General features: G+C 41.7%; 1 protein-coding gene and 1 long non-coding RNA gene across 2 annotated transcripts; one reads left to right on the forward strand and one right to left on the reverse strand.

The window, feature by feature from the left end:
• On the forward strand, positions 1 to 8,132 carry hapstr1a (HUWE1 associated protein modifying stress responses a). The gene is made up of 5 exons (XM_083780099.1): positions 1 to 408; positions 2,646 to 2,726; positions 3,198 to 3,265; positions 3,618 to 3,822; positions 6,120 to 8,132. The coding sequence occupies exons 1-5, from the start codon at positions 210 to 212 to the stop codon at positions 6,452 to 6,454; spliced, it is 888 nt and encodes a 295-aa protein (XP_083636225.1). The 5' UTR covers positions 1 to 209; the 3' UTR covers positions 6,455 to 8,132.
• A 149-nt stretch (positions 8,133 to 8,281) lies between these two features.
• On the reverse strand, positions 8,282 to 10,876 carry LOC310869383. Its single transcript, XR_014570151.1, has 2 exons — positions 10,223 to 10,876; positions 8,282 to 10,188 (listed from the first exon to the last, which is right to left on the reverse strand). It is a non-coding gene; the product is annotated as an uncharacterized lncRNA (long non-coding RNA).
• Positions 10,877 to 12,693: the final 1,817 nt, after the last annotated feature.

Consider the following 12,693-nt stretch of genomic DNA (forward strand, 5'->3'; position numbering starts at 1 on the left):
GTGGAGAAAATAGTTTAGCGTCCCTTTACAAACCGTACCAGAGGGGAAGACCCATGAACTATTTTCTATTAATAGTGAAAAACACTAATATTACTCATGAATTTACTAACATAATTTCAGCCCCCCCACCCCCCGCGATCAGCCTCCCCGTCTTTTAGAGTCGCCAAAAACGTCGTGATTTCCCCCAGTTTTTGTCGCGGTGGTAGTAAATGGAGGAGAAGAAGGACGTCGACGGGGACTCGGAGATTCAGGAACACGGACCCGAGCATTGGTTCTCAAAATGGGAGCGGCAGTGCCTGGCCGAGGCGGAGCAGAGGGAGCCTACCGAGGAAGAGGCCGATAACGACCAGGACAAACTGTGGCATCTCTTCCAGAACTCTGCTACCGCCGTAGCGCAGCTTTACAAAGGTAACCACACTTGAACACGACTATCTTGCCCTTTTTCTTCTTTTTTTTAAACTAGTTAACTTCTTAGTACTGGCTACTAGCTGTCTACATACAGTTAATTTAACTCTTAGTGGATACTACATTTAACTATATCAATTTGGTTACCTTTGGTACCCTCTCAGAGATATATAGATGATATAACATGACATGTATATTACATATTTACATCACAGCCTGCCAGCGATAACCAGCCTGCTGCAAATGCTACAGTACACAGCAGCTGATTAGGACATGTGTTATGCAAAAAAATGTGTCCCGTCAGAATCTGTTCACCCCTGAAGTCAGTATAACGAAAGACACATTTTTTAATGTGATAAGGACTATGTTATGATTGTTATCCACCTCCATATTCCTTCTTGTTGACGTGTATAATGCGGTTATTTTCTTCGTTTACTTTAGATTAGCCAGGGTGTGGAGCGAGCCAGGGTACTTTAGGCTACTTTATTATTTATTCTTTTAAACGACGAGGCTGTTTTTGACAGGTTAATGGACAGTTTTATAATCCAACAGTTAGTAATACAGTCTTAAAATTGATTTTGTCACGTGCAATCCAAATGGGGTATTAAAAACATGGTTAAACTTGGAGGGGAGGCAGATTCTAACGTGGATACAAAAAATGGCATAACACCTGTTTAAATTTAGCGTCTGTTGGCAACATAAGACCTGATCGGTTCTTTTTGACAAATGTTGCTCTTCGTGGTGACTGACGAACGCAAAATGTCATTTATTTAGCTCATATCTGCCCCGGAGCTGACTGATGAACCGTGTTTACTAGCAGTACTAGCTAGCTGGCTAACGTAACTTTAGCCAGGGCTAAGTTACAAAATGGCGATGGTAAAAACAATCATAGCTACGCGACATTCTCTGTTGACAGACTGCCTCGGCGCTGTCACGGTTACCTTACAGATCAAGCCACAGGCTTGTGTGTGGAGTTCACATTTATACAAGTAAACGAACCACTGTCCGCGTAATATTGCTTTGCTTTCAAACATCTGGTCTGTTGCTGAGTGGGCACTTTTATTGGCGTTGCATAGCCTAGCGTTACAATCAAAACAAAATGGCGAGGATATTTTAGGTTAGCTTAACGTTATGGGATAATTGTTTTGTCTACCATGTGTTATGACAGCATTGTGTTGGGTAGTTTGTAGTACAACGGTAGATCAAATCCGCAAGAGTACATTACATCGTTACGTCAACCCGTGTTGTCTTTTGACATCATGGCTTTGCAACTTTACTGCTGAGAGGGCAGTTAAGTGTCAGGACTTTCGGAGCTCCAAGCAAGCTGCGGAGTTGGCCATCTAGCGCTGACTGACAGTTATTTTTAATGCTAAAGCAGTGTCTACCAAGATGCAAGACAAAATGGCGAATGGAAATCAAATGGGTCTTCATACAAGCCCTGTAATCGGCGAACTATCGCACACCTCGGACCTTTTTGTTATCTGTGTATAATGACACAACACAAGCTATTACTGGCGTAATAGCCGAATTGCAGACGCAGTATGTTAACAGTAGACAGACAGCAGAATGTGGTTCGAATGTCAATACGTTTCTATTGGTATTTAATATACTGATGTCGATACATGTGTAGCAGGGGGGACTTTTGAGGGAAGAATAATAAAATATACTTAATGCCTACTAAACTACGCCACCTTTTTCTAGAGGGAAGGTCCTCTTTAACAATAGAAAGCACAGGTTCGTGTGACCAAGGTTGAGCATGGAAATAAGACATATTGGGATTTCAAACAAGGCATTTTATTCTCTTTTCGTTTTGTACACATAGTTATTCTTTTAAAATACTCATATTAAAAGTCAACATCATATAAACCACCAAGACATACTATACTGTACCATACACTTGGCTGGCGTACCGGAGGAGGAGCACAGCAGCATGGAATAAGGGCATTTCTACATACTAATTCACCAGGCAGCCAGTATGCTGATACATTTAGGAAAAGCCATGCCTTCAAACTCTTGTCCTCCTCAGATACGCCAACCTTACAGCAAGCTAGGGGATCCCCTGAATGAAAGCAGCCCAGCCCTTTTAAACCTGTCTGCCAATAAACCCCACCCTTAATTTGAAACAAGGAGCACCTGGCTGATGTTGCCATAGTAACAGGTCTACCTGGTTACACATGTATACACTGGTACAATACGGTACACATTTGTAAATGGATGCACATATTCTTTTCTCCCCACAGACCGAGTATGCCATCAACAGGGTCTGTCATTGTGGGTGCCATTTCAAAATGCTGCAACTGCGGTCACCAACCTCTACAAAGGTAAGGAGCACATCTCATCAAAATGCCCTGGCTGTGAGTTGGACGTAACATTGAATTTAGATGTCACCTAATGTCAATTATGTGTCATAACATTGGCAGTAAGCTTGCAGTCATTGTACTTGGAAATGAAAAATGTTATCTCATCATGTCATGTAACGATTTAGCTACTACACTCCTTACAGCACTTTTATTCATGATTGTCTTGTTTTGAATTATACACACCAGTTAATGTTGACTGAAAGACAGACAAGCCTCTTGGACTGAGCAGTTGGTAGCATGTGTTTTAGTTCACACACACAGACTTTCCCAATGCAGATTTTTAGCCTATGCTACTTAACTTTGCTACAGTTATGTTTGACATAGAAACCTGTGTTTATATTTATTGCAGTTGTTTCTGAGAAGGATTTATTCATTCTGATCATTTCTATACCTGCCTGGTTTCCATCTTATTTCTTTGGGTATCTTTTTCAGAGAGCGTGGAGGCCCATCAGAGAAGCTTTGACTTGGGCATCCAAATTGGCCACCAACGTCGCAACAAGGTTTGACTTGCGTTTCTTAATAGTTTTAGTATTTTTGTAATAAAACCCACTTCATTAATATCAGCGGGCCGCATTCAACTTCTGTGATATTCTTCTGCTTGTTCTAGTAGTAAACAAGATTGAAACAAACAGTGATGAGCTACAAGGCAAGAAATTAGCACTGTGGATGGACGTCCCATACTAGACCGACCAGTTAGGGCGTTGATCACAAACTGATCCAATCATGATGTTTTGAGTTTACATCCGGCTAAGCGCCTGTCCCATAAGCCCTTGCTCTAGAAGCTTTAAAGGTTATTAGGTTTTACTTTTTGATATCCAATTAAGGGATGCATATTCTGTTCCATTATTCCAGGATGTGTTGGCTTGGGTGAAAAAGCGTAGGAGAACCATACGCAGGGAGGACCTGATCAGCTTCCTCTGTGGCAAAGCTCCGCCTCCCAGGAGTAGCAGGGCCAACCCACGGCTGGCCATGGTTAGCCGGGCTAACCCTTCCTCTGAGACAGGCTCCTCTGTGGAGACAGACCTTCAACCCTTCAGGGAGGCCATAGCATTGCATGGTAAGATAGTGTTTTTTTTTTTTTTACCAGGTGTATATATTTTATTATGACACGATTAAAAGGATACTTCAACCTTCTCATGTACGCTGCATTTTGCATGGGTGACTGAACCATTAGACTGACTGAATTAAAAAGATTTCATACTAAGCCTATAGGTTGGAACTTGGAATCTGATTTGTTTAAATGAGTCATGTGACATCTTGGACTCATTTAAACCAATCGGATTTCAATCTCGATATGGCACAGATCTGATTCAAGCTAGATTTGTCTGCCAGTGTAAATGGGGGCCTTAGAGGGCCTCACTTTGTTGTTCACACAGATGTACTGCATGTCTGAATAACGAGTTTGACTAAATTGCTGCAAGGGCTATTAATGGGCTATGTATAAGTGGGTAAATGCACCAGCTTCTCTGGTTTTACTCAAGTTACAGTAGACTGATTTCTTGACATATGATGTGCATGTTTGTGTTCAAGTTTGTCCGTGTGTGTGTGTGTGTGTGTGGATATCATTCTGTTGGGCTAGGGTCAAGTAGGTTGATGTGGTTTGGGTTGGGCATTTGGTGGTAAAGGTTACTGTGTGTAATAAAAGCATGCTTCTGTCAGCAGGTGTCATTTGTCAGTATGTCACCATCATCTCACCACTTCCCAAGGCCGGGCCTGTAACGTTTCTATCACTGTGATACATGATTGACTCCTACTAGCAGCAGACTATTGATATAGGTGTATTAAATAGACTACCTCATTATTTCCTAACACGTGGAGATACAGGTACTTTGTATAGTGTTACTGTGTAGAACTGTTGGAAATGGAATAGTTTCCTAGCCTAGTTTCCAGCCTTATTCGCTGCTTTCCGTGATTTGTTTTGTCACTTCGCTACTCAGTCTGGAAAGGGTCCTGTTTTAATAAAGTCTCCTGTTCATCAGCCAGCGCCACTCTGTCCATGCTTTTGTTGAAAAACATTACGCTAGTTCGAGACTCGATAGTAAAACCTACAGTAAAAAGTAAACACTAATTTGATTCAGTAGTCCACAAAAACTGACGGCTGTGTGGGGTGAGTTTAGTGAATGATGCGTATGTTGCAGGGCAACAGCAGTTGCTACGCACGGCAGTGCACATTGATACGTTAAACTGGTGTTTTTATTTTTCCCCAATCCGCACCACAGGCCAATCGGAAGCTTGCATGTCCTACCTAGTGCCTACCTTGGAGATAGGACCCTTTCCAGACTGACTAGCGAAGTGACAAAACAAATCACGGATCAGGCTGGAAACCAGGCTAATTGATGCCTGCGTTAGGTTGGCTTCTACACGAAAATAGTTTATTTCTAGCAAGGCAACATGCATTGCTGGGTTTAGGAGAAAACAATCTATGAAAGCAGACTCCTTGATTTAGTGGCTGCAGTGAGTGTTGTATATTTTGCTGCTTTCATATAGTTGCATTTATTGGCAGTCACTTTATTTTTTAAATGACCATATATCTTTGCACTTACAAGATGTTGGTTTTGGTGAGGTTGGTGCACTAGTACAGGATTCTCATGGTAATGGCATTGTTCAGTGTAAGTGGCAGACGAGGGGGTGAGAGAGTGCGAGAGCTGCTTCAGATTCTGTATACTGGCACACGTCCAAACAAATGCAACTGTTAAGAGAAAGCCTGAACCCAGTGACCCTATTCTCCAGTCCTCGATTTCAAAGCTGATGAACAGTGACTGAGAAAACCGAACAACCTGATTTGGTGACTTGAACTTACGTTTTGGGAGCTAGCTTGATTGGTTGGCTTTTTTTTTGTCGCAGTGTAATTACTAGACCACCACCATTGGGGACATAATGATATTTTCGAGTTTGTGGGTAAATCGGCTTTAACCCATTCAGACCTGACGTCTAAATTAAAAAAAAAATCTAAATCTTCCAGTTTTTATTTTCAAAAATAGCAGATCTACAAGCTCATAGCGTGCCACCGAGTGGCGCGCTATGGGCTTGTAGATCTGCTATTTTTCAATAGCTAAATTATAACAATGTTTAAAACACCAATGGGTTAAGTGGCTGCCTTTTTTAAAGGGCCTACTTCAATTGAGTACTAATCACAATTATTCCAGGTGTGCACTGTAATGTGCAGTGTAAATGCCCATCTATAGCTCCTCCCACCTGGGACTAAGCAGGAGGATATTGTCTACAGTAGTCCATGCGGCCCTCCTGTCCAGTATTTGATGTTCAGTCAGTGTAGGCTTCTTCTAATTCCTCCTTTTGTCCAGTTGCTTTCATCCATTCCTCATTCTAACCTGCCACTTCCTCTCCATTCCCCAGGCCTAAGTGGAGCCATGGCGAGCATCAGTGTGCGTTCCGGTGCCCCGGGGTCTCCCACGCACGTAAGCGGGGGCAGCAGTGGTGGCAGTAACGGTGGGGGAGGGGCCGGCGGAGGCGGCGGCGGTGGCAGTGCTGGATCTGGACCGGTGTGCCGCAGGCGCAACGGGCTCCATGACGTGGACCTGAACACCTTCATCTCTGAGGAGATGGCCCTGCATCTGGACTCCACAGGCTCCGCCTCTGCCGGAGGCGGAGGGACCAGGAAAAGAAACTCCACCCAGTGCAACGATGTCATCACAGACTCACCTACTCATAAACGCAACAGGATGATCTGATTTGGCTGCCTGGACTGCACGGAAGAGAGGAGGCTTTTGGAGCCAAGGTCTGGCAATTTGGGAAGGGAGGGGTGGATATGTTTTAAGGCAGACACAGACAGACCAACAGTCGGACGGAAAAAAAGAAGAAAAAAAAAGGACAAACGGACAGTTGGATGGCTGGCTGTGCAGTTATGCAGGGCTGACAAAACAGGGGCGGGAGGCATTCCATTTAGTTTTTTAGTGGCAGCTGGATCCTGTTCGTCGGCTCCTTTACTTACTTCGATGATCCTGGCTTGAAGCACTTAACTGACTGACTGTGGGTGTTGGGAAGAGATCACACAGCCTTCTCAGATACCAGTGACGCGTCGAAGAAGCGGAGCCACTGGAAAGGAGACGACGATAGGAAGTCACCGACAAGAGATGCAGACTGCCTCTATGGGGGAGGAACAAAATGCACTATGCTGCTTCAAAATAAAAGCCACTTGATCGTTGACATCTTTTTGTCCCTGCTTCCTCGCCTTCTGTCTCCCTCCCTTTACCTCCCCCCTCCTTCCCTCATCGTCACCCATCCCCTTAACAAGGAAACGAGGGCCATGATCGAATCGGCTCACACTCAGTGACTTCAGTTGTTTTGCCAAACGCTGGAACCAACTTATGTCGGGTGACCCATCTTCGCTTGAAGCAACCTGTCTACTCCTTTCTGTTACAAGTTTGATCGCAGTTCTCAATCGACGATGCCTGCCAACCGGCAACCTAGGTCAACCAATAGGAGTGCGTCTCTGTGGCATCTTCCCGCCTCCTCCGCCGCCTGTAACTAGTTTAACTAGTTACTCTGGCTACTCGATTGATGGCTCTCTATACCAATAGCAGGCTATTGATGTTTTGATCTTTTGACCCTGTCGTTTGCTAACTTCTCTGCTTCAACAGCAATGTTAGAATTAGCTCGGCCAGTCGTCTTTTCTTTTCTTTTTTCCACTCTTTCAACCACCAGTGTTCAAATGTTAGGTTTGTTGCCACTGCAGCAGTTATAGCCAAGTTCATTTTACTTTTACCACATGTACCCTTTTGTTTTTCAGTTATTGAAAAGGATTTTATTTTATTTTGTTGTCACAAGAAACATCAGCCTGTTTGCAGACTTTGACACCCCCTTCCCTTAGTCTTATTAAAAAAAAAAGCAGCTGCTGTTTTTATGTGATTGTGTGATGTTCTAATGAGAGTTGCAATAATGATTTTGCACTTCGCTTTCACCTAACTCATGCAAAACCAAGTTACTATTCTTCCATTCAACCCCACCTGCCCCACCCACTATTGTAGTCTACTTGGGGCCACACGCAGGCTCACTCGTGGTCAATCGTGGCTGATTATCATTTGGCTTGAAACGTACAACGACTGTGCGCACACATCTGGCTGCAACACATACACATGCAGTGGAAGGTTTTTCTTGTGTTGGAGCGTTTCAGCGAATGGGGTCTACTTGTATTCATCCACCTCTATTCCTCCTCAGCCTGCCTGGGAAATGATTGATTTAACTTATTGGAAGATAATCGGTGCTGTTAGAAAAAGCATAAATCACAAATGTTCTTGCAGAGGTGTCATCCCACTAACCCTCCACCACAACGTGCTAGCGGGTGTACTTGAGTGACTCGTCATAAATTGGCTGCTGTGCGAGGTGTAGGCGTTGGGGTGCAGCTCATTGTGTTTATTTTTATTTCAAGGGGTGTGTGCATTATTTAGACGTGGATGCGTGGAAAGGTTCGCTTGAGTTCAGTTGGTACAGAAGACGATTAAAGCCACTTAGGGGTCTATTTCATTCAGAAATGTTGAAGTCCTAGTCTTTTTTCCCCCCTCCTTTTGTTAGGAGGAGAGGAGTACGACCCACTGTTGTCTAGCCGCAATTTGCAACACTAGATTTTTTTTAAATAATGGGTTGAATCTAGAGTTTCAACACCCTCCATTGACAGCCCATTCATCCAAAAATAAAAGTCTGATCTGCTTGTAGTAAAACGTGAAACTCACCAACGCAAAGTGTTTGTTTCATGAAAATCTACCGTAGTTGTGAAGTGTTGTAGTTTGGAAGCGCTCGTCGGAAGTCACTGAACGGCCCTGTGTACCACCTGTTTCGAATTTGCACATGCAAGAAGCAGCAGCACGTTGGGTTAATGAAAACGAGTGCTTCCAAACTCCAAAACTTAGAAAAATAATCACCTGCAGTCTTGCACGGAATTTATTGACAGAATGTAACTTATAACATGTCCACAGTGGATTTCTATGAAACAAACACTCAGATTCAAAGAGGATAATTCAAGCTTGCCTTACAGCTGCCATGTTGGTGAGTTTAACGTTTAATACAAGTAGATCAGACTTTTCTATTTAGATGAATGGGCTGTCAATGAAGGGTATTGCTCTAGATTCAAAATTTAGAGTTGCAAATTGCGGCTATGTCCCATGAGTCAGACATTTGTGTGTAATATTTGACGCAGATACAAATAACGTCTAATTAAAATTTGACGATATTCAGCTTTAATATCTGGAATTAGGTTACTACAATCACATTTCAGGTTTTGAATTGGTTGATGGGAGTAATTTTTACCCTTAACTGTGTTATTACATTGCATTCATTCAATGTGGAAATATATGGAAGGAAGTGTACTTTTTAGGTATTTCAGATAATAACCAATTATGCCCTAACGTAATACTGGCATGATTAATGCTTTTATCTATGAATAAGGTCAAAGGTACCACTTAGTTGGCAGATGTTATGGCACTTATAACGACCGAGCGACACAGAGCGTGTGTGTCAAACTCTGATGCGCACACACTTTTAGATCCAGTCCTATTTTATTTCTACGTTTGCGGGGGGCTCGCGTATCCGTGTGTTATACGCCTACGCGCTCTGTGTAGCTTGGCCGTAATGGACTTGAAGAGATGCTGTTCTCTACTCCTCCTAACACTATGAACTTGTTCACTCTCCTCCACTTATCACATCCAGAAGAATTGTGAATTCTTGTGTTAATGTTTTAAGCATGGTGGTTTTTAATTTCTGTTAAGTTTATTTTTTTTAATGCATGTGTAGTTTTGCATTTTATGCAGTCATACTTGTTTGCTGGCTAGCTAGAATAAAAAAACCTAACATATTTGTCCGATGAACGCGGTCTGTAGCAGAGGCTTTTTTTTTCTTCTACATAAAATACCAGTAAATGATTTGGATTGGGTTAGAGGAAGTCCAACATTGATGGAAGAGGAGTGAAGTTCATTTAGGTCTCGTAAAACGCTTGACTTATGTGAAGGAGGGTGAACAAGTTGAACTTGGTGTGAGACCCCTTGGAACTCGCACATGCTTTTTTCCAAATATGGAAAAATGAATTTGTTTTTAACTTTGTTAAAGTCCACAGAGCGGGAAAACATAGGAAAGAAGGCTGTATGTTGTGTAGGAACTTTGCCCTAAAGATTCTAACTTCAGTCTTGACTTTCTCAGTAGGGGTCAACCTGGCAAACTGCTCATGTTGGGATGTGAATCTTTGAATATGCATAAAGTGAGAACAGTGACATGCTGCCATCTCCTTTCATACTGAAATTCCAACTTAAAGGGCAATTGGGACATTTTGAACGTTTTTGTCTTCATTGGACGTGTCATTTTGGACAGCTGCAGAGGTGTTTTAGGTTGTCCTAAAATGCCTTTTCTTTTGAAACAAAGTGGCTCAGCTACTTACAATGCCTAGCCGTGTTTTTCTTGTAGCTACAAGGCAATACCCCTTATTACAAGTGTCCCAGGAAGAGCAAAGAAACACATTTTTAAAATATCCATATCCCTCTAAGAGAATAATTTATTCTAGACTTCAGCATGTGGTAACTTTGTATTCTAAAATGGCCCTACAATGATAAAAAGCAGCAACTCCCTAAACAAGGAAAATAAGTGAGCATACGATTCACATCTCCCACCATAAGAATTATTGGTACAGCAGTTAAGTAGCAGTTATAATTATGACCTTTTAACACATTAGTTACTGCAATTTGTCTGTGTTCCAGTATGTTATCTAGGAAGTAACTACACAGAACAGGGTTGTTCTGCCACATTGATACTTTGTTATTCCTACCTGCAGTGTTGACCCCATTGACTAGGCTGTTAACAGAGGGCACACTTGTTTCCTTTCCTCTACCCCTCAACCAATCAATGGTCTTGTCCACTTCTCACTGTCTGAAAGGCCGACTCGTGTCACGTCTCTCTCTGGAGCCAACACTATTATCAGCTGTTTCTCAATACTTATTTGTTTAAAAAAAGTAATAAATGGCTAATCTATATACTTAACATATAGGTGTTGGTATGATATATGTGGTTCACATTGTAAAAGAAAAGGAAAACCATGAATTGCAATTTGATGTACTACGTTTCATTAAAAAAGAAAAATGTCATATATATTTGTTTTGATTGATCATTATTTTTCATGGATACATGATTTTGTTTAAAATAATTCGGTCCACCAGAGGGCACTAGATGAATGCAACAGAACTATCCAATCTAACTTGACTGTGGTTAAACCATAGACTGTAAAAGTTAAACCCATATCTGGTGCCCTGGGTCAAAACGTAAAGCTCTACCAGAGCTGACTGACTTGTCTCGCTGATGCTAAAGTAAAAAAGATGTATTGATGTCCTTAAAGGTAGACATGAGATGTATCATCCAGAAAGAAAGATTTGAACTTGGTTGCTGACTGTAGTTTGTATTAAAGGGACCACTTTTCAGCCTATCTTCATATAATTCAGGGGAGGGCAACTTTGACGATGGAGAGGGCCACTATGTTTCCACACTCACTCCAGAGGGCCACATTGCATATTACTGTCGCAGCCGATGTACAAGCTCAAAACGCGTCGCACAGATCAGCTACTTTTTGCTATATTTGAATTGAAATCCTGAATGTTTTACTATTTTCGAATTGGAATCTTGAAAATTGACATTTTATGTAATTTCAAATGCCTTTTAATTATAGTTATGAACTAAATACATGGACATAAAAAAGACAACATTTTTAATACTAGTTAGGCTACTAATTTAGACTGAAGTAATTAAAACGAGGCATGTTTGCAAATCAGTAATATCAGTATTCTGATATTAACCTGCGGGCCACATTAAGTGAAGGTGGGGGGTCACCAGCTCATTTGATATAAATGGTCGTCACTAATATTCATGATAAAATATCACAATTATTTTTCTACTCTGTCTCATGGGAGGTCTGTGGGCAGTTCAGAAACCTGTCCACCAGTGACATCGATGGGGAATCCAAGCTAATAGAAACCGCAGGCTTTCTATTCCTGAAAAGTTGCAATGCGATAATGGAAGCCATTGTTAATGATACAGTTGAAAGATAAGTTGAAAAGTGGTGAAGTGGTCCTTAGTGGGTCAACATGTTATGACATTTCATAGAAAAGGAAACTTGAAGATGAAGTCTCCTCTAGATTTCTAAACTATAGGGAATGATCCATACAATCTATGTCACTCACTAGTCCCATAAGCCACTGGTAAATTACTATGCAGCACTGGATAGTGGCATTTCCCTCCATTAGTCAAGTCATTGGTGTGCTTATAGCAACCTGCCAGCATTGGTGTGGATAATTGGATATTTCCATCTGGTAGAGTCAGAGTAATGGATCTTGTTACACTACAGGTAAGGCAATATATTTACCAGGTTTGTGGCATCTGGCAATGAATTACATCATAGATAGTTCTCAGACACTCTAAAAACGTGAGCCCACCTCAAGGTTTATTTTCTTGCTTATTGAGTTGTTTGAGTTTCGAACCTATGGTTTATATATACCCCCGAAGTTATTTCTTGGGCCATGCTGTCATGGAAGATGAAAGTGAGACTTAACCTTTAAGAATTTAGATGGCAGTTCCTAAAAGGTGATAAAATCTAATAAATTCAAACCTCATTCATAAACACATTTGCAAAGACCAAAGTGCTGAGCCATGATGGCTTTAAAGATGCAAGCGAGAAAATATTTGACCCACAGCTTGTAGAATAGGCCTGTAAGAGTGAAAATCTGCCAAATGATGGCCTTGAACTCCAAACCCATGGTTTACAAAGCATGGATACAGCGATCATACCACAGGGACTTGAAAGATTAGTTATAAATACTTAAGCTTAGAAGATTCTTGTGCATACAAACCAGATATATGCCCTGTACAACAGCAGCTTGGAAGATGCTGGTGAGAAAAGTCTTAAACAAATAGGATTTGGATGCAGACTAAATATTTCGCAAAC

Source organism: Protomyctophum parallelum (assembly GCF_964188405.1).
Source record: "Protomyctophum parallelum genome assembly, chromosome: 13".
Taxonomy (NCBI): Eukaryota; Metazoa; Chordata; class Actinopteri; order Myctophiformes; family Myctophidae; genus Protomyctophum; species Protomyctophum parallelum.

Excerpts from the sequence above, each read along its gene's own strand:
- hapstr1a (XM_083780099.1), top strand. The coding sequence starts at position 210 with ATGGAGGAGAAGAAGGACGTCGACGGGGACTCGGAGATTCAGGAACAC. Across the intron at positions 409-2,645 it reads CGTAGCGCAGCTTTACAAAG|ACCGAGTATGCCATCAACAG; the intron begins GTAACCACACTT and ends TTCTCCCCACAG. Across the intron at positions 3,266-3,617 it reads GCCACCAACGTCGCAACAAG|GATGTGTTGGCTTGGGTGAA; the intron begins GTTTGACTTGCG and ends CCATTATTCCAG.